Raw genomic sequence first — 24,946 nt, 5'->3', positions numbered from 1 at the left:
GATTTGATTCTGATTTGATCCTTGCATTATCGGATTTATCTCAGTCTTCAATTTCTTTGAAGGAATCTTTTTTTTTTTTTTTTTTTTTTGCGGTACTCAGGCCTCTCACTGTTGTGGCCTCTCCCGTTTCAGAACACAGGCTCCGGACGTGCAGGCTCAGCGGCCATGGCTCACGGGCCCAGCCGCTGCGCGGCATGTGGGATCTTCCCGGACCGGGGCACGAACCCGTGTCCCCCGCATCGGCAGGCGGACTCTCAACCACTGTGCCACCAGGGAAGCCCTCTTTGAAGGAATCTTTTAAAGCCACTTGTTTTTCAAATATGAGGGTTGACTGGTTAAAACTAAATAACATAATCTGTGGAAACTGTAAACTTCAGGCAATGTCAAGGCCTTGAAAGCGAAAGAACCAGAGGGGGGCGCCACCGTTACCCTCTGCCTGTGGCCCTTCTCTTCTGTTAAGTATCCTCAGATACAATATTTGGTATGTGACCAGTTTACTTGGGACCATGTAAAGGTGCTAGGGTAAATGAGTATAATAAACATTTACAAAGCTCTTTTTTTCTTTTTTGGACATTACATTTTTTTTAATCATTAAAGGAAAAAGATCATTAAACGAAATCATTAAAGGAAAAAGAAATAAAATTTCTAATGTTCTTTGCAAATCACAATGAATCACCTTGCTCACTCCACTTGGGAGAGGCCTGCCTTAGGCAAATTACTTACTGCCTCTCAGTTTCTTCATCTGTAAAATAGGGATAATACCACATATCTCATAGGTTTAAATGGATTAAATGGCATATGTAAAAGTATCTATACCAGCAGATACTAGCGTATGATTTAAGGAGAAATAAAAGGGAGCTGCTATTATGATTATTACTACTCTATTTCACAGTTGCCACGTATGTACTCATGTGATTCCTAGCCTAATTTAAAAAGCAAACAAAACCTCCTCTCAATGCTCTTTATATGATAGCAAGAGCTGTAGCTTCTCCTTACCTCCCACCTACCCCCTCACCCCCAAAACAAAACAAAACAAAACAAACACCAAAAACATATCAGCCTTTTCAGCTTAGAAAAATAAAGATTCTGAACTCTTGGGGCTTCCCTGGTGGCGCAGTGGTTGAGAGTCCGCCTGCCGATGCAGGGGACACGGGTTCGTGCCCCGGTCCAGGAAGATCCCACGTGCCGCGGAGCGGCTGGGCCTGTGAGCCATGGCCGCTGGGCTTGCGCGTCCGGAGCCTGTGCTCTGCAACGGGAGAGGCCACAACAGTGAGAGGCCCACGTACCGCAAAAACAAAAAAAAAGAAAAAGATTCTGAACACTTAGTAATCTTGTTCAGTAGCATAATTACCAATAGCTAAGAACTTAGCTAATTACCTGCTAAATTCTAGATGTTAGATCATTTTAATATATATCTCTCATTCTTTCATTCAACAACAAATAATTTTTTTACACAACATACAATGTTCTAGGCATCTGCTAATTGCTGAGGTTCCAAAGATGAACTGAACTTGCTCGACACCCTCCAGGCACTAACCATCTAGCGGAGGATACCAAACAAATAATTGCATCAAAGTAACAAGTGCTATTTGGTACACACCGATTGCTAAAGGGGCAGAGGAGGTCTAGTGGTTTCCTTTGCCTGGGGAGGGCAGAGAGGGCAAGGAGGACCACTGGAAGGTACCTGGGCTATGAGCTGAGCTTTGGAGGATGTGGGTTGGGAACTTGCATTTCACTGAGAGGGAAGTAATGTATCCAGTATGGCCCTTTAGGAGCCAGCAGGTAAACCAGGTTTCCTGAGCTCAAGCGTTTGGATCCATAAGATCCATAAGGCTGGCAGAGAGCTGTCCATGCACAGCCTTGGCTGATATGCTAAGAGGTCTGAAATTTATTATAGAATGGATTGGGAACAGACAGAGGCTTTTAACCTAGAGAATGGTATGATTCCAAAGAGAAGTGGGGTGGTGTTTTGGAGGACTGGTTGTGGAGAAACTAAATTTATTGACTCATGATTAGAAAAAAGGAGAGAGAGGAGTGTTTATTTCAGTAATAAATCGACTGGCTAATTCTAAACTCTTCACTAAATTAAATGTCGGTTGATTCACTTTGTCAAAGTTTAGTTCTCATTACCATAGATCAAGTCCTCATTCCTTAAATGGGCTTACTTGCTCCTGTTTGAAGCTAGGCCACATTTCAGCCAGCACGAACAGTTTGCCGAGTGAAACTAGAAGTCTCCTGGCTTTGTGCATGGAATTTGGGGTGGGGGGGTATTGTAGCTAGATGTCAATTTTCAAACCCCAAATCTACTCTATACAAGACATCAACCACGGCCGACTTACATAACAAGTGAACGCGGCCATACAGACATGAAAAAATGACTTCTCTCCCTTAATGCCAAACTAGAAAGAGAAAAGCAAGTTCAGAGAACACATTATGACTCATCAAAGTCCAAAAGGAAAAGCTTCATGTGAACCTAGCATCCTGTGCAGCTTCCTGGAGTCCTTCTAGACTCCAACCCTATTTGCTTTTGTGTGATTTTCTGCAAAACAAAAGAATCCTATTATTTATTTTCCTCCTTAATAGCTATTGTTAAATTTTGCTTTCCTTCGGAGATGAAACTCACACTATATGTTCTACAATCTTCTTTTTGTACTGAGTGAATGGCACTGCCTTTTCATTTTTCCTGAACGTAGGCTTTATTTTATAAAATTCCTACTTGCTGTGGTGCAAGCTACAAACAAGACGATTCTTCAGAGGAAAGACCTGAAGGGAGAAGGTGGTGCTTCCTTAGACCAGTGTGAAGGGAAAGGGAGATGTAATATCTATATTTAATCTCTGCTCCCAGTGAAGGATTTTATTTTTCCATACCCACAGTTGTGCATATAATGCATGGATACCAATCCAAGTACTGCATCAAAATTTTGTATGAACTGAAGAATATACACATGTAACAAAGGGAGTGTTTTCTTCTTTACTTTCCATCTGACAAAATGCCAGAAGGAATGGCTAGTCTCTTCCTCTAGTGTCTCACTAAGATGATCGTCCTCTTTTTGAAATTTGTTATGGCAGGTGAAGGTGGAATCTTAAAGGGATAAAGGGCACTTATTCACAAGGGAATAAAGATGAAGTCATCAGTTTCTGAAAATTGGCATGTGAGGTTGGCGTGCAGGGAAACAGATTAAACCCCCCCCCTCGCCCAAATTAAAACCTTATATTACCTAAAGTATTAAGCATCACCATTAGTTAAAGCCCTTTTATAGACAACTAGGTTATCTGGCTATATTATTAGTTGTAATTTATTAGGCAGTTGGAAGTTATACTTTTTACTACATTACTCATTTTGTTTAAGATTTCTCACCTAATTAATAGTTATACTGGCATATCCTCAGGCAGAAAAACAAGTTATTACAATAGATTCTTCAGGGCATACTATATTCTACTTCTTTTAGATGTGTAATCTTTTGTTGTCTTGAGGTTTACTTTGGGATAGACAGAAAATTATGAAGCTCAGGTTAACAAGCAAGTAGCAAAGCCTTAGAAAACTGCAGGGTGCATGACCCTTGACACTCCCAGCCACCTGAAAATGGTGCCCTTGCAGACTCTTCTTCCACCAGCAATGGACCAGCAACATAAACAATTCTTGCCACTTAATGACCACATGCAGCACGTTGCAGCAGTGTTCTTTCCACAGCTTCTTGTCTTCAGTGTATCCACTGCATAGTTTTTTTAAGCGTCCTAGAACTGTATTTCAGACCCAGTTGCTCAAATAGAGGCAATTTTGCAACAGTAAAATGGTGTTAAAATAGGATTTTACTCTAGGGGGGAAAACTCCTCAACCAAATAGTCACAGTGCACTTTGCATGACTAATTTAAGCTATTACATTACAAAATAAGGGATAAATCATACTTTTCATAACACTACCATATAGGAACAGTTTTAATTTTAAGAGTCAAGCACCTACATTCATCTGAGGCTAAAATAATAGGCCCCTGATTTAAAATCTCCTAACATTCTTTCACACTTCGTAAAACTAAAAATAAAACTGTCTCTGCAAACACTGACCTATTCGTCCAGCCGAAGTGCTGTATTTCAAGGAAATTGGGAACAAGAGGTCTCAAAACCGCCAAGTGCCAGCAGTTGGCTGTTTGTAGCCTTAACTGGTCTTAAACGTGGGGTGGAGGCGAAGAGACTTCGGACAGGAGAGAAAAAGAGATTTATTACCCTTCTTAAATCAAAAGCAGATTCCATGCTTCAACTGCCCCCTGACCCTCCCTCCCCGCCCCCACGAGGTTGTTTTCCCCTATTTTTTGTATATATTTTACACGAAGATGACAGGTGAGGTAAGGTTAAAGTGCTGTGTCTAGTCCACAAGGGGTTAGGGCGGGTTTATTTATTTATAAGGCGTTCAGCCTCCCAGCTGTTTTTCCCTCACTGGCATTTGGAAGCTTGCAGTTCTTTAGAAAAGAGACAGATTTGGCAGGAATGTTCTTTGTGCCCGCCTTCTTTTTTACGGGGGGAGAAAGGGAGATTTATAATTACAGCCTTGGGGGGTGGGGCGGGGTAGGGGAGAAAAAGTTTCGGGCAGCACGTCGATGCCTGTTTTTTCTCATGGTCAACGCTGTGCCACAAACAGCTTTGGTGCCACTCGGAGCCCTCCCCTCGTCCCCTCCCTTTCCCTCTGCAGGCTCGCTCTGGCAGGCGGAGGCGCAGTTAAATTCCAGCATCTTCTTCACATAACCCCAAACTACTACGCGCTATTACTACGGCTGCCCTCCCTTTCGCTTTGCCTCCTCCGCTTCCCAGCCTCCCGAGAGGAGCCCGGCAGCGGCCCTGGAAGACCGCCGGGAAGGGATAACGGGCGCCCAACTCCATCAGGTCTCCGGGCTTTCTGCGTCCTGCGCAGTTTCTCTGTTCCACGAACAAACACGGCCAGAGAGCCGGCGCCTTGCAGACACACACGGATCCACGCATACAGTAGAGCTGTCTCGATCCACATTCTTGCACACCGCCCCCTCCTCCCCTCCGAGCTTCGGGAGTCGCTGAGCGGGGCGAGTGACAGGCACGTCCCGCCAACCCGCGCCCAGGCGGGCAGGGAAGAGCGGCGCACGGGGCCAACTGCGGCGCGCCTTCCGGCGCCGGTGGAGGCGGTTAGGGTGGGACGCGGGGCGGAGCCGGAGTTTAGGAAGAGGAGGGGATGGCTGTCATCAATGAAGTCATATTCATAATCTAGTCCTCTCTCCCTCTGTTTCTGTACTCTGGGTGACTCACAGAGGGAAGAGATTCAGCCAGCACACTCCTCGCGAACAAGGTAAATATAACTTACAACTCCTTTCTCCTCTTTCCCCTCCCTCCGGCCTCCGGGCTGCAGCCGCGGCACAAACCCCTCCGGCACCGCGCCGCTTTCGCCGGGGATTATTCATTATTATCCTAATTATTATTTATTGTGCATGCACGGAGACCAAAACAAACAGGCGGGCCAATCGCTACAACAACAAAAAAAGCCCGCCTCCTCCCTGCGGGCCTCAGGTGGAATGCTCTAACAGCAGCTCCCGCGAGGCGGTGGGAGAAACCGGAAAGTTTCAGCCGAACCTTGCTGTTCTAATAATAACAGTAATAAAGACTACTTCAAGGAGGCAAGGGGAGGAACATCCCAACAAACCACAGCCTTGACCCTAGGTAGGCACTCAGCGATGCTCTGCCAACTCCAGGTTTCAACACACACACACTCGGTAAGGTTGCAATCCCCCCATTCCCATAAAAGCTAGGGTGGTGGGGGGTTGGCAGGAGGACCGGGAAGGAGGATGGAAACGCGACAGTTCTTCCAGAGCAGTCTTCCCCGGAAGAGTTGGAAGGCGAGCGGGAGAGGAGGGCGAGGAGCCCGGGCTGGCTGCGGGGCGCCAACGAACGCGGCTGCCACCCGCTTCCCTGGGACTTGTTTAAAGGGCTCCGGCTGCGGAGACGCAAGCCGATCGCGGCGGGAGAAGCCTAAGCTGGCGCGCCGAAGCGGCGGCAGCCGACGCCGCGGGGCCGGTGCGTGCGGCGTCGGAGGTGTCACCTCCACTTCGCGCGTTCCCTCGGGCCGGGATGGGGGCGCTGACCGGTAGGCAGGCCTTTAGGCAAAGGGGCTCCGGGGGGGGGGTTGCTGCTGCGCCCGGGGCACTGCGGACGTCCCTGCCCATGGTACCTGACGGCCGCGCGGGCTCGGGTGTTGAAGTTCGGGGTGTCCGGCCCGGGCCGCACTGCTGGGAGGGAGGGAGGAGGTCCCGAAGAAGGAGGTCGGAGGTGCCTGCCGGGCTCAGTTACCCTGCCCTCCCCCTTCCCGGGTTTGTTTTCTTTTGCTTTGCGTCTTCCCCTAGCTCGAGCTGCGGAAACCGCGGGCGTGGGTCGCCCGCGATCATCCGGGTGCTAGGGGAGCCACCGTGGCTGCGGGCCGGGGAGGCCATGATCCGGATAATCCTCTCTGCCTGACTGTCACAAACAGGACCCGCGCGCACCCGGGCAGCGGCCGTGGCGTTCGCCGGAGAAGGGGAAGGGCTGCGGGGGGAGGGGGGGGAATGGGGAGGCTGGCGAGGGCGGGAGGCGGGGTGACCGGGAGGGAGACTTCCCCCCAACGATGACACGCACCTCTTCCTTCTCACTCCTTGCTTTCGAGTTTGCTTTATTCCCATCCCAACCTGGTTTACTCCTTCCTCTGCTTCCCCCCTCCATCTAGCCGTCTTCCCTTCCCCCGTTTGTTTTGCAAAACACGGCCATGCCATCTGCAAAGGTGTCGCGATGCACTTCCCCAAATAACCAGTCCGGCGCGCCAGCCCCTAGTCGCCCTCCGTTTGCGGGCGCACACCGAGGCCTCGCAGCCTGGGCGCAGTTGCACCGCGCGGGGCGGGGCGCAGCGGTGCGGCTCCGGGGGGACACCCGCTCCCGCGTCCCGGCGCTCGGCCGGTTTCCGGTACACGCGGGGAAATCGCCTCCCGCCAGTGTCTGCGCGCTCGCCCCCGCCTCCGCCGCCTGGATTGCATTATTATTTTTATCCGGGTTGCAGTTTGCAGCGGATCCTGGTGAGCAAGGGGCTGGCCGGACTGCTGGGGGGTGGAGGTGGGGGGGGGGGGCGGAGGGAAGTTGGACGTGGATCAGGCAGAAAAAAAAAAAGTTTGGCTGGGAGGCTAAGTAGGGAGGGAGGGTGGGAGGGGGCGGCGAGCTCCCGCAGCTCGCGTCTCGGCGCCCTCGGGGCCGGCGCTAGTGTGGCTGCGCGGGAGTGTGAGTGCGTGAGTGCGCGCCGGGGCCGGTGCGTCGCGAGCAGCGGCGCGGGCAGCCGGTCCTGCCCGCGCCCTGCCCGGGAGCCGGGGGAGGACAAGGCGAGATTTGGTGGCGGGGGCTGGGGCGGGGTGGCGTGTGCGTGTGGCTGGCTGTGAGTGTGAGTGTGCGCGCGCGAGCGGCAGAGAATCAGGAAGTCACAGCAGCGAAGCGCACACAGACATGTTTGATCGCCGTGACATGACGCGCGCGAGGGAGGAAGCGGCAGCGGCGGCCGGGGCCGGGCTGCGGACTCTGGCGCCGGCCTAGGGCTCGGGCGGGGAAGACTCGCTCCGGGCCGCCGGCCGCGCTGCCACTGCAGGCTCGGCGAGCCCCGCGCCTGTTTTTGTTCCGTGTCCCCCAGGTAAGGATTCTGCGCCGCCGCCGCCGCCCGCCCTGTGCAGAGCTTTCCAGCTCTTTCCCTGCCGGCCCCCTCCGGTCTCCCGGCTCGCCGCGCCTGCAAAGTCAGGCAGGCGGGGAAGCCGGCTCCCGACCCTCCGATCGATCGCGTGGAAAACTTTCCAGCGGGAGGCACCGCGAGGGGAAGAAGAAGGCCTTGCTGGCTGCTGTCCCTTGTCAATTCTTCTCAGGGTCTGGGGAGTGGAGTCGCTGCGCCGTGGGGCCATTGCACATGCAAACTTAGGGCCTAAACGTGCCTCCAACTCTCGCAGTATTTACTCCAACAATAAAATAAATATTCAGAGTCGTCCACTTGGTCCTGCCAGGCGTTTGGATTTTTTAAGAGCAGGAGACAGGCTGGGGAGTCGAGGGAAGTGGGGCTGTTGTGCCGAATCCATTCCTTCTTTAATGTCTGCAGCGGGTGTTATGTAACTTTAGTAGCACATGGGTGCAAAGCCCATACTGGGCTTCCCCCCTCCTTTGTTTATATAACTTTTTGGAGAGTTTTGCAAGGTTGTCCCTTTTCTTTCTTTCTTTCTTTTCTCCTCCTTAACCTGACAGAAGTTGGTGCTTTTGAAAAAGCAAAGCGACCCGGGTCGGTATTTTTATGGAGAGGTGTCATCCTTATCTCCTGGTTATTAGGTAGGCTGTGTTCCTAACTATGTGTGATGTTAGAGCATAAGGAAGACATTAAGGATACACGTTTGTCTACCGCACTGAATGGTTATTTTTAACGTCTATGCATTACCAATAGCAGAGTTCAAATTTAAACTTCCATTTCAAAAGACTTTTTAATTTACACCTGGCTGTTGGAAGAGAATGCTTGTAGGAACAGAAAGATTGTTGCTTGAGTACTGAGTGGAAGAAAATTCCTGTCTAACCATGTAAGTAAGACTCAGAAACCTCTGAGAGCTGTACTGAAATAAAAGCCATGTCCTGTGTTATATGTGCGTGTAGACTTATATGCACATTCAAATGCTTCCGTGATATCTTCCACCAGTTTTTTGGGGGACCACTACCCCAGTCTTGTTTGCCTACACTAGACTTGCTAGGCTTCTAGCCTACTTCTAGCTCACTGGTGAAGTGTTAAGAGGTGTGGCAGGTTTGAATCCAAATTGGTGAATTGTTATGCAAATAGAACACACTTTCTCTTTTAGGAATCTAATTGCCCTTTTATTCTCCTGGACTTTTTTTTTTTAAGCTCCCTGACAACTGGAATGTTTGCTGCTGGAAAGAGGGGATTTGGAGATGCCTATTAGGTACAAAAGATATTTATGGATGTGACCTGAAATAAAAAACCAAACCTCTAGACAGCCGCCCCTCTACCTTGTTGGGGGCATTCAAGAGAGAAGCCATATTGTTGAAGAACACTGTAAAATAAATCAGGAGTTTGGGGTATCAGAACCCTTGAAGAATTGTCAGAGGTGAGGGGGTGCTTCCTTACATGCAGCTTTTCTCTCCTGAGTGACATCAGTTACATCCCAGCTCGGGGACTGGCTGCACTGTGGGGTTTCACAGAAAATATTCACCACCAGAGTGTGTTCAAAGCAGCCTTAGATCTTTTCTTTTGTTCGTTTTTTTAAAGTGGTTTTTGAGCATTTCTCGTCAAGTTTCTTAAAAAGTGCTTTGACCAACACCTGAGGCTTGGAATTGACCAAAAAAAAAAAAAAAAAAAGTGCCTCTGCACTTGTCATATTGTTAATGTTTGGGTTCTGTTTAAAATATTTCTGACACTATAACCAGAAAGTACCACTTTGGTGAAGAAATAATTATTGAAACCTTTTTTCTTTGATTAAGTTTAAGATAAGTTATTTTACAGGCGAGCATGAAAGCACATACCATACACTTCTAGGAGATCATCGTGATACCCCTTATATTCCGGTAATATTTTGACATTTCAGTTTGAGGGCTTATTATGTATTGGAACAAGACCATAGAAGAGAAGACTTTCATATATTATAAAAGTGGTACCATCCTCTAGGGTTTTCATGTTGGCTTTTTTTCCCCTTTAGCAGTCTTCCTTTGTAAACAAGGCCTTTGTCAAACTCTCCTAGGTCAGCAGCTTTTCGATACTCCAGAGAAATACTAAGTCACTATTTATGACATATTGACATGGTGCCATGAGAACAACTGAACTGTCACAAATATAATGCTAAGGAGTGTTTCCCAGCACTAGCATATTGAGGCTGGGTTGATCAGACCTGATTTAGCCACCAGAAGTTTTGATTCACACTGTTTCTGGTCAAGATGATTTTAAGGGAAGTCATGGACAATTTGTTGCTGACCATGAGTGGCCTTAGAAAACTCTACGTGAATGAGCCACATTTTTCTTCTGCAGTATTTCTGGTGAATGGATGAGAAAATTTCCCTGATGTGAAAAGCCGTTTTGGGGAGCTGCTTCTGATTTTTTTTTTTTGGGGGGTCACTTTTTTCTATAAAAGAATGATCATCTCAATTGCTCCTTTTTCTTACATGTGTCCTGTAGTTTGTTTTTTGAACAATAGAGGATGCTGAATTTTCTGTCATCTTTGGAAGCATTTGTTTATGGAACTTTAATCTCTAGCCAGTTAATAAAGTCATGGATCATTCTATAAGTAGTTGGGAATAGAAAATACAGGTGGTGGTAGGTTATTTGGTAGAGTATTTAGGAAACCCTGGGGTGTTTATTTTTTCTACATAGAAAGTCATGACTATATTTTCCAGGGAATATAGAACTCTAAAACTTAGTTCTGCCAGAGTCATTATGAAACATAGCATATTTATTTGCCTAAGATATTTATCACCAAGTTAAATGGGATCCTGCAACCTGGGTTTGGAAAACTTCACAACTTTATTACTGTTTATTATTACTTTTCCCCCTCATATTAATATAGCACTTTTTTGGAAAGTGTTTTAGATATATTAGAGATTTTAAAGATACAGTCAAAGATACTTGAATAATTATACTTTAGCAAAACATATAACACAGCTGATGAAATTCAGGAGCTAAATAGTTGACTCTTTTGAATGTTGGATATAAACATTATTTAATTTTAATTATGAGAGAATAAGTAAGTAATTCACTCATTTAGAATGCTGCTTTAGATATGAAATACAGGATTTTTGACTGAAATATTTACATAAGTGGTGCCTTTCTGGACTTCATGATACATTATTATGTAACTGAAGCCGACTATGAATTGTAATGTTTTATTAGATATAAGGCTTTCAGAACATTCAGTTACCATCAGGGAATATGCCTGTATAATTTTATACTTTTGAAAAGATGACAGAATTCTGTGTAATTTTAGGTGGTGTATAAGCATCAGTCTTCGTTTTTTTTTTTGAATTTTATTTATATTTTTATACAGCAGGTTCTTATTAGTCATCCATTTTATACACATCAGTGTATACATGTCAATCCCAATCTCCCAATTCATCACACCACCACTACCCCCCGCCGCTTTCCCCCCTTGGTGTCCATACGTTTGTTCTCTACACCTATGTCTCAATTTCTGCCCTGCAAACCGGTTCATCTGTACCATTTTTCTAGGTTCCACATATATTAAGCATCAGTCTTCTGCCAATATATCATCTACCTCTCTGCAAGCACTAATATTTTAGAAACTTTTTAGAAACTGACCTAATTGAAATATGGGCTGACCCTTTTGTAAATTGATGAATGGAATTCATAGAAATTGAAATAAATTTCAAGTTTAAAACCCATTAAATATAACTCCCCCCCTCTCTTTTTGTTTGTTTGTTTGTTTAAACTGAATTCAAAATTGTGGAATTAAAGTTACTTAAAAACAGCAGAAAAATCTTTGACCAAAAAGCATTGGGATATGTTATCTTACAGGTTAACAGAAGTCCAAGGGAAGTTCTCTATCAGTTTGTGTTAGGATTGTGTTTTCTTGTTTAGAATGACTGTATTTCTTTACCTGCTTGAGGTTGTATTGTCCAGTTTTTACCATCCTACTGGGAGTTAAGTCATTGAACTTGGAAATTGAATGTTGGTGAGGAAAGCTGGGCATGTAATAGCTTTGCAAATATTTGCAACTCTTTTGCCGTTTGCTGTTGTGCTGGATTCTTAACATGCACTAAAATGCTATTAAGCAAAGTCTATAAATCCGTAAAAAAATGAATGATCTGCAGTCGAGAATTTATGTCTTATAAAGAACATGCCTGAACACGTATGAATAGCAAATTGTACACCTCACAGACCACTTGATACAGGGAGAGATCAGGATGGGCTCTCTTGAGTGCATGGGGTAGATAAAGTCTTCAAGATGGAGGACGATTGTGGCCAGAGGAGGGCAGGGGTGGGGTGGTGGGTGCTGATCGTATGAGATCAGGAGAAAGTCCTGAGATCACAGGGCCCGAGCCTAAAGAAACTGTGAGAAGACCAATGGACCAATTTTGACCTGGTTGCCCAGGGCAAGAGGTTCCAGTTGGGAAGAATTTTCAAAAGATAAAAGTTGGAGAAGGTAGAAAGACTTGATTTCCAGGCTAAAGCATGAATGTTTTATCCAACGTGTGTTGGAGGTTTCTCTCAGAAGTTTGGAGCAAGGGAATTCATGAACAAAAAGTATGTTAGATTAGTCTAGCAGATTGTGAATTCAAGTCCAGGGTGGGAATTGAAGCCTTTAGAAGGATCCTCGTGATAACATACATTTTTATACGATAGCTCACAAGGTGTTTTCATATGTAATACTTTATTTGCTTCATATCAAAATTGAGGTAGCTGACTACTATTATGCCTGTTTTGTAAAAGAGAACTTGAAATTCAGAGGTCAAATAAACTACGTGGTGATTTATTTTTTAATGGCAGATTAACACTGTAAATGGCCATTATTCATTTTAATTGCAGTGAACTTGAAGGGTTCGTGCTTGAATTTTTGTTGCTGCTGTGAAAGTCGGAGAAAGTGGGGCATCTCACTGGTCTGCTGGGGTTCATTCAGCATATAATGGTCAAGTTTTACTGCTAAGTCAACGTGTGCCATCTCAGCCAGAAAAAGTTCTTACAGTATGTATTTCAGACTCTTACATGTTTAGTGTATAAATAAAATTATCTTAGCAGACAGAGACGAAAGTGGCCATCATTGATTCTTATCAGCATTCCAAATGAGGTTGCCTTGCAAAGGGGCCTAACAGAACCTAGGAAGGATGGGTGTATGTGTAAATACACAGGAATTAATTTCAGGGTGTCACGCTTTGCTATTAGTTTTTGTTGGTTTGTCTGTTTTGGTTTTGACCAATCACCTAGCAGTTTGGGTTCAACTGAATTTAAGAAGTGATAGTTGTCCGTGATTACCTTTGTAACTACCAGTGGACATGGATTTTGGGTTAGAGGGATGCTCTGCCGGAGTGCTTTTTTGTTGAAGAGCTTCTAGTACTTTGGGTTTTCTCGTAAACACCCTGCTTAAAAGAATTTTTCCTTTGTGGAAACATTGACTGTCCTTACCAAAGAGGTCATGGAATTGCATCACAGGTAGACTCTTCTGGGAAGGCAGCTCATGGTATGTCTAGGGTGATAATGTCAAGAGCCAGGTTCCTGTTAAGGCAGTGCCTGGGGCTCACGGGGCTGTAATTGGCCCCTGAAGTTTGTTTTCTCTATTGTCCTGCACTGATCTGCCTTGGAGCCCCTGCCAGGTCTGACTCTGGGCAGGGACGGTCCCAAGGCTTTTTATTCCAAGTGAGGGCAGCAGCTTGCATCCTAATGCCTTTCCTTGACTCAGTGATGCGGAGTTCTCAGAAGCCCAGCAAACACAGCACACTTTTCATCCAACCACTTTTTAAAACAACCTCGACTTTGAATGGTAAACTGCCAGGAATGACAACGAGAAAGATGTTTTCCATGCTTTTCTCGAGTTTCAGGCCAGCCACGTAGAATGTTCACTCTAAGTACAGTGTGGTTTTTATCTGTGGCACAAATCATTTCGCGCACTGTTTAAAGTTGCACGTCTCAGACCAAGAAGCATGAGGGCTTTGGGTATATTTCACCACCTATCCAGACAACCTTGGCCTCTGAGAAAGAAACTTCTGGTAGATTTATTTCTTTTATCTTCCTTGCTGTTCTTACCTACTCTCTACTCCCCCATCAAGAACAGCAGCCCTTGTGTTCCAGTTCTAGAGATGTTGCCACTTCTTGTGGGGGGAATTCCCAACTCATTTATAGAGAAAGCTACAGAGAAAACCTTCAGGGTCACGGCAGACAGTCTGAATCAGCAAACAGACATAAAAAGAACTCTTATCTTAACTATCTCCTGAGCCTTAATCGTTCTCCATAACAGCCAGAAAACTTTAAAACAACAGTTATTCTTAGGGATGTGAACTGGGCCTAACTTTTATTTCTCATATTCCACCTTCGACCTGTACCCCAAAGTCTTTCTGTAAATGCAGAAGAGATAAAGGTCTGCTGGAGAGCCGAGATCACCCCCACGCTTCCTTATTACGTTTCGTGCAGATTTATTTAAGAGGTGTTGTCTAGTGCAGGTGGTTGTGCTTCCCCCCAAACTCTTTCTGTGACTGGAAAACCAAAGTTGCTAGGAAACATTTATTTATTATCTATTTTTCCTGCAAGGCCTAGCAGAAATGCCCCTTTCTCCAGGAAGCCTCCCTTAATTCCCTTTTCTTGCCTCCGCCCTCCAAGCTCTAAGTCCTCTCTCCTGCCCGTGTCTACAGTGGACACTCTAGCTATACGCCTTCTGGTCTTGCAGGAACTTGCATGTTCTTTTTTTTTTTTCTCACTGCTATTTATGGATAAGTCCTGTTTCCCTGTCAGACTTGCAGAGCCCTGGGTAAGCCCTCTGGTCATTTTTGTACATCCTCCATGCCTTATGCCCAGGGGAGAGCCAGGACAGTTGGGAACAGATGCGTAAAGCAGGTCCTCTGGATCTTTGATTAAACATCGCCGACCTCTTAAGCTCATAACATTGTCTCTGCCTCATATTCTCTTGAGGGCTTTTCTTCACTTCTCTGTCCCTTCGTACATTCACACAGGATCACAGCCAAATCCCAATCCTCGCGACATCTCCCATTGTTTCCGTCTTTGCTTCTGCATCCTCCGCTTCGCACTCCTGTGCATCATTGCTCAGCCGGAGTGACAGCTCTCCACACTGGTGGACGGCCTGGCTTGCCTGATGGTGCCGTGACTCGGTATTGGGCCGGGAGTCAAGAGATAAAAAGCTCTACTCACAGATGTGACTTTGGGCGAGCTCTGTGGTCCCTTCCTGCCCTCCTCTTTTAAATGGGGACGTGACCAAATGTGTCCTCAAGTCAAGCCCCTGAAATGATTCTGAAGCACATGGGGTTGTGTTGAAGTATTACCGCAAGTGTGGGGATCTTTCAGCTGATTGGAGCGAGACAGGACGGTAGACGTTCTGTCCTGGTTGTCATGGTGGGACTGGTGACCCTTAAAATTCCATGAAGTTGAACTCCTTTTAATATGCAGATGGGTGTGCTGGGGCTTTCTGCAAAGGGGAGAGGAAGGGAATTCGGGCTGAGGGAGGATGTCTACAGTGGTTGGAGTTGTGGGAAGCTCCAACGACTTTTATTTTTAAAAAGCGCACACTCCCCGGTTGTAAAGGCAGGGTCAGGACAAAAAAAGACAGGGTGTACTGCTGAAAAATTCTTGGCTAAGAACACAGCGGCCTGGCCCTCAGGGAGTGCTGGTGTGAGGTGGAGGGAAGCGTTGAGGGGAGGAGAGGGGCCTGGCAGTGCCGGGGTACGGGGAGGTCTGTGTGCTTAACCTCCTTACACACAGACACGTTTTCTTCCTTATATTGGCCATGTAATTATGGAACGGGCCGTTCTTTTTGGTGACAATGTAAAACTTCCCCACCCCGCCCCGCCCCCCAACACAAAATAAAAATAGATTTTGAGTGTTATCTTGCGGAGAGACCTGGCACTCCTGCCCTCTCAAGGTTACTGGAGCCATCGCCTCTCCCCCATCCGCCCTGTGCCTGTCCCCACTGTCCCCACCCCATCTGTATCACTTAATTGGTGCCTGGAAGAAAAAAAGAAAGGGGTTTGGATTCCTAGGGAGACCAGGAGGGTGGGTGAGGGGAAGCTGAGTTGGCCAATACTGGACTTTCACCCTTAACCACAGGGACTTAATAATGACCTGCACCTCTGCTTGAGACTCGCACCTCTTTGTAATTTACACCCCTGAACTGCTTTACGCTGTGGGAAAGTTTAATTGTGTCTTGGAGCTGCACCGTGAAGTTGCCACCAGAAATGAAGAGGAAGGAATGGGAGGCCAGGACTGTGGCCTCGTCTCCGAGAGGTGCTCCTCTTTGATACGCTTGGGTGATGGTGCCGTGGCGTGAATCCTGGGACAGCCCGGGTCCTGCCCTGGAGGTTCACTGATGAGCACGCCCACACATTAGGTTGGAGGAATCGGGAGATGCTGCAAGTCCTGGATAGGCAGAGGCAGGGAGCCTTGAGATGCTTCGATTCCAAGCCCAGAGGAAGCTGAGAAACCCCAGAAAAAAAAACACGCTTTGCCCGGGAACCCCGGGGTTGGTGGCAGCCTTGAGGTGGGTAGAACCCAAAGTCTCTGGGCTCCCAGTCAGAAGCCAGAGGGTCCCATTCAAGTTGTGCGGTAGTCCAGATCCCTTAGCTGTGCGGGATGGGGCAAGTTTGCTCCTTTGTTAAACTGTGCTGTTTCTCTGAGCTGGCTTCTTGTTTGTTCATCTCTGCTGTTTCACGGACACATTCATTAAGTGCATGCTCCTAAAGGGTCTCTTCGTTCGAAAAAGTTTCCTATATAACACATTCCTATATTAACATTCCTCTTTATGGCCATATTCTTCCATTTCCTGTCTCATATGTTTTCCCCCTAAGAAGTTTTTAGTAGTTTCCTATAAGAAAAAACGATGAGCGTTTCTGTGGGACTGCATACAATTAATTACAACATTCTACGAGACTCCCAGATGAAAGTCATTATATGCACAGAAAGTCGTTGGTATTTTGGGATAATAGATATTAAAATATAAAACATGAAAAGTAGGACTACCAGGCAGACTGAGCATTTGTATCTTCATTGTTCAAACTTGTGGTATCTTGCCATCATAGCCATTGAAGCCAATTTCAAGGTAAATCATAACAGGAAGTAAGCAATTTCCTTTTATTCACTAAAAAATAAAGGGGTTTATTAGTTTGCTGATATACATGAAAGAACATTTTAACTTGTAGTACCCCTGAATTGACGTCAGCGTCCTAAATTTAAAATGCTGACTGAACATGGGTGGGTGTGTGTATATGTGAGGGGGTGGAATGCAAAAAAAAAAAAAAAAAAGAAAAGGTTACTTCCGCCTGCTTTGTTAATCACAAAGAATAAATAATAACATTTGGCCCTCTAGTGAATTCAGGCTATAACTTACTGTCCAAGCTTCCCTGTTGTTTTAGAAATCACTTGAACTGTGTTCTCTTAGTTCCATCTTGTATCAGCAAAGCAGTTTGAGTGATCCCTTGCTTCTAATCATTCCAAAGCAGCCTTTCATCCCTTCCTGTTTTAGCCCTAATTCATTTTTCAGACTGGCCAAATTCTTGCCTCCACTTTTCAGATTTCTTTGTTTGAACATACCTCAAATCCTGATTGCTCTCTTAATTTTTTTATTTTTTAATAATTGACTCTATTAATAGTTTGCCCTTGCAACTTTGTCTACACTTCATTCAGATCTTTTCTGAGCACTTACTCCATGCTGGTTGGAGGTGCTGGGGATACAGGAGCGAAGAAGAGCAAGACCTCACCCTCATGGCCCTCACATTCTAGAGATTCCTCGAGAGGTGACGGTAGTTACCTAAGAATGGAAGTAACGTGGGTTTTTTGGTTTTTTCATTTAATTTTCCCTCTAACCTCTCATTTCACTATGGAAAGAGCCCTGCTGTGGGTGACCGGGCCCCTAGGGTCTAATTTCTTCCCTGCCACTAATCAGTGGGTAAGCAGGTCCACTTAGGATTCTGTGAGATCGGCATCAGAAGAGGTTTTGTGTGTACAGGTGTGTGCCCCCAGATGACATAATATATCACCATGACTACTCTGGGATCATTCATCTCCATCAAAATTCAGAAAACAGCTTATTTACTCATTTTGGTTGATATCCAAGATTCATTCGTACCCACCCCATGAGGCAGTTCCCCGGTGGGGTTGCCAAGAAGTCTTGGCACATGGGTGATGGAATACCGCTTTGCTGGAGAACCGGAATTTTCATACCACGTCTCTGGTGGGCCCCGATCCAGGAGCCATGGTGGATGTCTCTTGTGAGTCTTGGACCCCAGAGAGGCCTGGGATGAATCCCTGCCCTCCACTGTCCACGTGGTCTTTAATTAATTGCCTGGCGGTAGGACCACATCTTAACCTGCCCTTCTGTTCGTTTCTGCTGGAGTGGAGGTGGCGGGGCCAGGGAGTAATGCTCCGTAAGAGAGGCTGCTTGTTGTGCCAGGCACAGAGCTATGGCTTTACACGTACCATCGCATTTTAGTCTCTGTGCGTCATTGCATATGCGGCTGTGTGAACCCATATTTGTCTGACTGCCATTAACCTCTTCTTTTCCCGTGATTGGCAATTCCCTTTCATCCTCAATTTATGAAATTGTACTTTCTCCCCCTTTTAACTCTCTAGAATTCTGTGAAGTTTGAATGCTGATTGACTTATGCAAATGGGTCTTGGTTGGGTATTTCTTTAGGAGGTTTATATTTTAATGGCTTTGTGGGGTTAACAACTTGTAAGGTGCCCAAGTAATGGAGAGCATCTGTTGACTTCAGTAATAAATTTTAAGCTTGTTTAGAATTCTCCTTATGTCTTAAATTTGAGTTTCTCCAGTGAGCCTTTTTTTGGATCTCAGATGATTTATATCTTTCCGGGGAATCATTTTAAATAAGTGGTCTTCATAAAGACTAGGGCAGATGGATATATATCACACTCTCTCAAACATCCGGGCTAGACAGGGCAGTTCTGTTTGATGTTTGTTACAGAAATGGCACCATCTAATACTAACAACTGTTTTATTCTGATCTTAACATCATGTTTAAAACATTCCTTTCTCTTCTTTCCAACTCAGTATCACTGTACTGACTGGCAGAGTCAGGAGAAGTAGATGTCCACACCCACAGACCCTGGTGCGATGCCCCACCCAGGGCCTTCGCCAGGGCCGGGACCCTCTCCTGGACCAATTCTTGGGCCCAGTCCAGGACCTGGACCATCCCCAGGTTCCGTCCACAGTATGATGGGGCCAAGTCCTGGGCCTCCAAGTGTCTCACACCCTATGCCGTCGATGGGGTCTGCTGACTTCCCGCAGGAAGGCATGCATCAAATGCATAAGGTAAGAGTTCATTCTCCCATCCAGTCTTGTCTTCTGAGTCACGGATGGCTAGTAATCACTGATAACCCCCCTCTCTTTTTTCTACTATTGTTTACAAGAGAATCAAGCTAGGTCTTTCTCTTATCTTGTACATTATTGAAAACATACATTCTAAGGCTCTTTTATTGTTACAGATGTTGCACCAGTCAGGAAGATCTGATCTTGGCTTTTTAAAAAGTGTTAGCTACAATATGCAGCTCTCTCTCCCTCTCTCTCTTTTTTTATTTTTATTTTTGAGCCACGCCATGTGGCATGTGGAGCTTCCCTGACCAGAGATCAAACCCATGCCCTCTGCATTATTGGAAGCATGGTGTCTTAACCACTGGACCACCAGGGAAGTCCTACAATATGCAGTTCTGACAGATCCTATGAATTGTGGGTTGCAGGTATTTTGGCTTGGCAAATAAGTATATTAGTGAATAAGTCTTGCTTTTTTTCCAACTATGTATGTTAAGTACCGTATATCATCCATGAATGAACGTATTGAAAATTATTCTTCCCTAAAAAGATCCCGTAGGTCCCAAAGAGTAAAAGGAAAATGAGTCCTTTCCTAAAGGATTTTTTCAAAAAAGGTTTGATTGGAATAAAGTAGTTTTTAGGGAATTCCTAAAAATGCACTTTGCTCTCTGTCTGTAAAGTGGCTTTATTCTGGTTTTGGAAGAGGGCTCTGATTTTGCAGAGCTCATGGCCAGTTGTTTGTTTCTGGACGAAGGTTATAATAATCTTCCATTTATGAGATTCGGGTTGTTGCTGTTGGGATAAGCATAACAGTATGACGTGGGCATTATGCCTTTGCAGGAGATGCAAAGAAGAGAGAATGGCCTTTTGAGAAAGCAAACAAGATCCTCTGTGACAATGTGCTTTGAGAGGTAGCGGTAGCCAAAGAAAATCTATGGGACCATTGTGTATTACCTGAAGGTCAGGCCTGAAGAGATGTGTAGAGGTTTTACATCTTTTCCGGGTGACATCACAGGTGGACAGGGTGGTGGAGATGCCTCCTGATGTTAAGCAGGCAAGCTGTGGGAGATACTGGTTTGAAACGGAAAGGTTACTGCAGAAAAGAGCAAGTCTTCCCTTTAATTGTGTAAGACTGGAGGTCAGTTTGGTTGTTTTTGTTTTTGTTTTTTTTAATTTTTGGCTGCATTGGGTCTTCGTTGCTGCACACGGGCTTTCTCTGGTTGCGGTGAGCAGGGGCTACTCTTCGTTGCGATGCACGGGCTTCTCGTTGCAGCGGCTTCTCTTGTTGTGGAGCACGGACTCTAGGTGCGTGGGCTTCAGTAGCTGTGGCACATGGGCTCAGTAGCTGTGGCTCGCGGGCTCTAGGCACAGGCTCAGTAGTTGTAGCGCACGGGCTTAGTTGCTCCGCGGCATGTGGGATCTTCCCAGACCAGGGCTCGAACTGTGTCCCCTGCATTGGCAGGCGGATTCTTAACCACTGCACCACCAGGGAAGTCCCTGGAGGTCAGTTTTAAGGTAAGGCATTGCAGCCCAGAAGGGAAGATTCATGTTTTGCAAGTTATATTATTTGATGATTTTCAAATCAGAAAATTAATATATGCTTATTTTGAAAAGTAAAACCATATTGACATAAATAAAAGAAGTGGTTCACCCCCGGTAACAGCTTATTATATATGCTTTTTACACCTTACTTTTCTCCATCTTCAGTAAAAATACCATCTAAGCACAGGTATGCATATTCAGGTATGATTTAAAATTTTTTCCTTTTACCATAATAGCATCATATCATCACTGTTAATTACTCTGAAACAACATCTTTTTCATTTAACAACATATCATGGATAGCCCTATAATATCCCCAAGTTCTCTCCCTGCTTTTCTGATTTCTTTTAAGCACATTTTTAGCTTGTCAGGTATGTAAAGAAATAAAGTTGCTTGTGTTCCATATCACATTCTTTAGGAGACATATTGAACATATAGACATATCGAAGTCACTAAATCATCTTGTGTTCATTTTAATTTGGGAAGTATATTATAGACCAGATCTGTCACTTGTTAACCTTAGTCCAAGCGGGTTAAATAATTTCAGAAGGGTTTAAGGATGTTTCACGTCCAAAATGAAAGATTTGAAGGAAAATATTTAGCTCACCTCTATTATTACTTAAGCATTTAAAAGTTAAAGGTATGCATGAGTGTATTGGCTTAATGTTATGTTTTTGCCCTGGGTTGTTTTTATGTATAAGTGTATATCTTCTGATCCCTTCTGTTTCATTATCTAGCATCTCTGTCACATTTTCTCCTCTTCTCTGCCCCCATCAATGCTCTTTTTTGTTTTGTTTTGCTCTCATTCTGCAAGTTTTGCATTTTCTCATCCTGCTTTTCCTCAGCCTGCAGTCCCTCAGATAATTCCCTGGGTGAGGACATGGTGAAGTGCCTGGAGTTCACACCTGCTGACCAGATGCCTTCACTTTCTGAGAATCTTTTTATAGGCAGCTTTATTCCTTGTCTTTCTCCTCCGTCTCCCTCTGAGCTTCAGCTTTTTGCTTTTCAACATTACTGGAAATAAATAAACAAGTGGCCTAAATACATCTGCTGTGTTGCTTTGATTTCCTCTCTATTATTACTATTTAACAGACTCAGAGACACTCTTTATACCACATTCTTCCCATTTTTCTTCTGAACATCCTCTTTATGGTAAATTTCTCCTCTTTTCAAGTGCATGCTTTTGACTCTGCAGAAATTAACTTTCCTTTCTCCAAAACTGCAAACACTCATACTTTCTTGCTTGAAGTCATTTGGTTTCTATAAACTCCTGGAAATATTCCTTTCAGGCTGCTTTGAAAATTGCTATTCCAGTTTGGGGAGGAATAGACTTTTCCTTTCTCAAACACATGCTCCATTGCCCAATTCTGGATTGGATTAGCGTCAATTCAATGGCTATTTATTGTGTGTCTGTTGTGTACAAGGCCTCAAGTCCTGTTTCCAGCCCCTGTGTTCTTTATTTTTTTCCAAACTCTGCCTTTAACCTTTTTCTGTCTTCCTCCCTCTGTAGTATAGCTTCATCTGTTTCACCCTCTTTCCCGTTCAGTATTTACCCCCATTCACCGCTGTACCCTGTCTGTCCCTCTTTTCCCAACTGCCTTGGAACTTTCTGATTTCAACTTTTAAACTTTCCATGGTTCCTTCCCCTCTGATGAAAAAAAGTTACCAAAAAATAGATCATCACAGACGTTTCAAAGAGTCTTCCTTCCTTCATTCAGACTTTGGACTAGCTTCAACCTACGGCAGGTTTCAGGACTTACGTAAGAGGGTATGGAAGAATAGTTTCTATTTGTCTACCTTGTGAACAGAACTTCATTTTTATTTGCAGGTTTTGGCATGACCAAAAAAATTTCAACTGTTTAAAGCCTTAACTTTTTTTTTTTTTTTTTTTTTTTTTTTTTAATTTTTTTTTTTTTTATTTATTTTACAAATTTAATCAGTTATACATATACATATGTTCCCATATCCCCTCCCTTTTGCGTCTCCCTCCCACCCTCCCTATCCCACCCCTCCAGGCGGTCACAAAGAACCGAGCTGATCTCCCTGTGCTATGCGGCTGCTTCCCACTAGCTATCTACCTTACGTTTGGTAGTGTATATATGTCCATGCCGCTCTTTCACTTTGTCACAGCTTACCCTTCCCCCTCCCCATATCCTCAAGTCCATGCTCTAGTAGGTCTGTGTCTTTATTCCTGTCTTACCCCTATGTTCTTGATGACATTTTTTTTTAAATTCCATATATATGTGTCAGCATACAGTATTTGTCTTTCTTTTTCTGACTTACTTCACTCTGTATGACAGACTCTAGGTCCATCCACCTCATTACAAATAGCTCAATTTCATTTCTTTTTATGGCTGAGTAATATTCCATTGTATATATGTGCCACATCTTCTTTATCCATTCATCCGATGATGGACACTTAGGTTGTTTCCATCTCCGGGCTATTGTAAATAGGGCTGCTATGAACATTTTGGTACATGTCTCTTTTTGAATTATGGTTTTCTCAGGGTATATGCCCAGTAGTGGGATTGCTGGGTCATATGGTAGTTCTATTTGTAGTTTTTTAAGGAACCTCCATACTGTTCTCCATAGTGGCTGTACCAATTCACATTCCCACCAGCAGTGCAAGAGTGTTCCCTTTTTTCCACACCCTCTCCAGCATTTATTGTTTCTAGATTTTTTGATGATGGCCATTCTGACTGGTGTGAGATGATATCTCATTGTAGTTTTGATTTGCATTTCTCTAATGAGTAAAGATGTTGAGCATCCTTTCATGTGTTTGTTGGCTGTCTGTATATCTTCTGTGGAGAAATGTCTATTTAGGTCTTCTGCCCATTTTTGGATTGGGTTGTTTGTTTTGTTGCTATTGAGCTGCATGAGCTGCTTATAAATTTTGGAGATTAATCCTTTGTCAGTTGCTTCATTTGCAAATATTTTCTCCCATTCTGAGGGTTGTCTTTTGGTCTTGTTTATGGTTTCCTTTGCTGTGCAAAAGCTTTGAAGTTTCATTAGGTCCCATGTGTTTATTTTTGTCTTTATTTCCATTTCTCTAGGAGGTGGGTCAAAAAGGATCTTGCTGTGATTTATGTCATAGAGTGTTCTGCCTATGTTTTCCTCTAGGAGTTTGATAGTGTCTGGCCTTACATTTAGGTCTTTAATCCATTTTGAGCTAATTTTTGTGTATGGTGTTAGGGAGTGATCTAATCTCATACTTTTACATGTCCCTGTCCAGTTTTCCCAGCACCACTTATTGAAGAGACTGTCCTTTCTCCACTGTACATTCCTGCCTCCTTTATCAAAGATAAGGTGACCATATGTCCGTGGGTTTATCTCTGGGCTTTCTATCCTGTTCCATTGATCTATCTTTCTGTTTTTGTGCCAGTACCATACTGTCTTGATTACTGTAGCTTTGTAGTATAGTCTGAAGTCAGGGAGCCTGATTCCTCCAGCTCCATTTTTCGTTCTCAAGATTGCTTTGGCTATTCGGGGTTAAAGCCTTAACTTTTGACTTCACAGGTAGTTTTGCTGATCCTATTGGTGTAGTCTTTTTTATTTTATTTTTTGTCCCATCTATGAAATCTATGTAAATAGTAATATATGTAAAATAAATGTCAAAATATATGACTATCATATGGGTAATAGATGATTGCGCCACAATGTTGAAGACTTTTTAGGAAGGGGTCTTAAAACACCGGATAGAAATATTGTGCCTTAAAGAGACATCTGACTGATATTCTGTAAATGTTTCAGCCCATTGATGGTATGCACGACAAGGGGGTTGTGGAAGATATCCATTGTGGATCCATGAAGGGCACCGCGATGCGACCGCCTCACCCAGGAATGGGCCCTCCCCAGAGTCCGATGGACCAACACAGCCAAGGTTTGTGTCTGCTACATACCTGATTTTGGCTCTATACCACAGTCTTTCATCTTTCCTATTGGTTATTTTAATTATGACTTCCAGAGGACATGTTGAAGGAGGGTGGAATCCAGCTGGCTTCTTTTCCCTGTAGAAATCTCCCCTTATCCCCACCAGCGTAACTTTATGGTTGATGTGGGCAATTCTCTTTGCAAAATCCTAGTAGTTTTACTGGCCACCATGTGTCCAAGCACTCTGCAAAGTGCTTTGTGTACTCCATGCAGAATCTTTACCCTGATCTTGTGAGATAAATTATATTACCCCAGTTTTATAGATGGAGAGGCTAAAGCTCAGAGAATTTACTTTGTTTTCTTAAGTTTGCACATCCGGTAAGTGACAGGGCCAGAAGGAGACTCCAGGTCTGCCTCCTAACAACAGCATAGATGTGAAGGTAAGATGAGCCACCCGTGTCCCTTGAATTGTACACTCCTACTTTGTAAGGTGGCTTTTTCTGGCCGTGGAATAACCTGTCATTGCTGGTGGTTGTCTCTC

The 24,946-nt window shown here is 44.7% G+C and overlaps 1 protein-coding gene across 9 annotated transcripts in view; it reads left to right on the top strand.

Annotated features, from left to right (window-relative positions):
• Nucleotides 1-5,188: 5,188 nt before the first annotated feature.
• Nucleotides 5,189-24,946, top strand: part of SMARCA2 (SWI/SNF related, matrix associated, actin dependent regulator of chromatin, subfamily a, member 2) — a 185,945-nt gene continuing 166,187 nt past the window's right edge. For 3 of the 9 annotated variants that reach the window (XM_060102248.1, XM_060102240.1, XM_060102249.1), the window contains exons 1-3: nt 5,189-5,309; nt 18,736-18,996; nt 24,286-24,415. In XM_060102248.1, the coding sequence (XP_059958231.1) occupies nt 18,772-18,996; nt 24,286-24,415 (355 nt within the window). In that variant the 5' untranslated portion in view covers nt 5,189-5,309; nt 18,736-18,771. Of the gene's footprint in view, nt 5,310-5,604; nt 5,731-5,970; nt 6,032-6,056; nt 6,102-6,968; nt 7,057-7,394; nt 7,656-12,539; nt 12,696-18,735; nt 18,997-24,285; nt 24,416-24,946 lie in introns of those variants that run through there. The other 6 variants (XM_060102244.1, XM_060102246.1, XM_060102247.1 and 3 more) reach the window with 6 other exon arrangements.

Source organism: Mesoplodon densirostris, chromosome 6 (genome assembly GCF_025265405.1).
Source record: "Mesoplodon densirostris isolate mMesDen1 chromosome 6, mMesDen1 primary haplotype, whole genome shotgun sequence".
In the NCBI taxonomy this organism is placed as follows: Eukaryota; Metazoa; Chordata; class Mammalia; order Artiodactyla; family Ziphiidae; genus Mesoplodon; species Mesoplodon densirostris.
The sequence above is the reverse complement of the archived record's forward strand: the minus strand, read 5'-3'. Positions and strand labels throughout refer to the sequence as shown.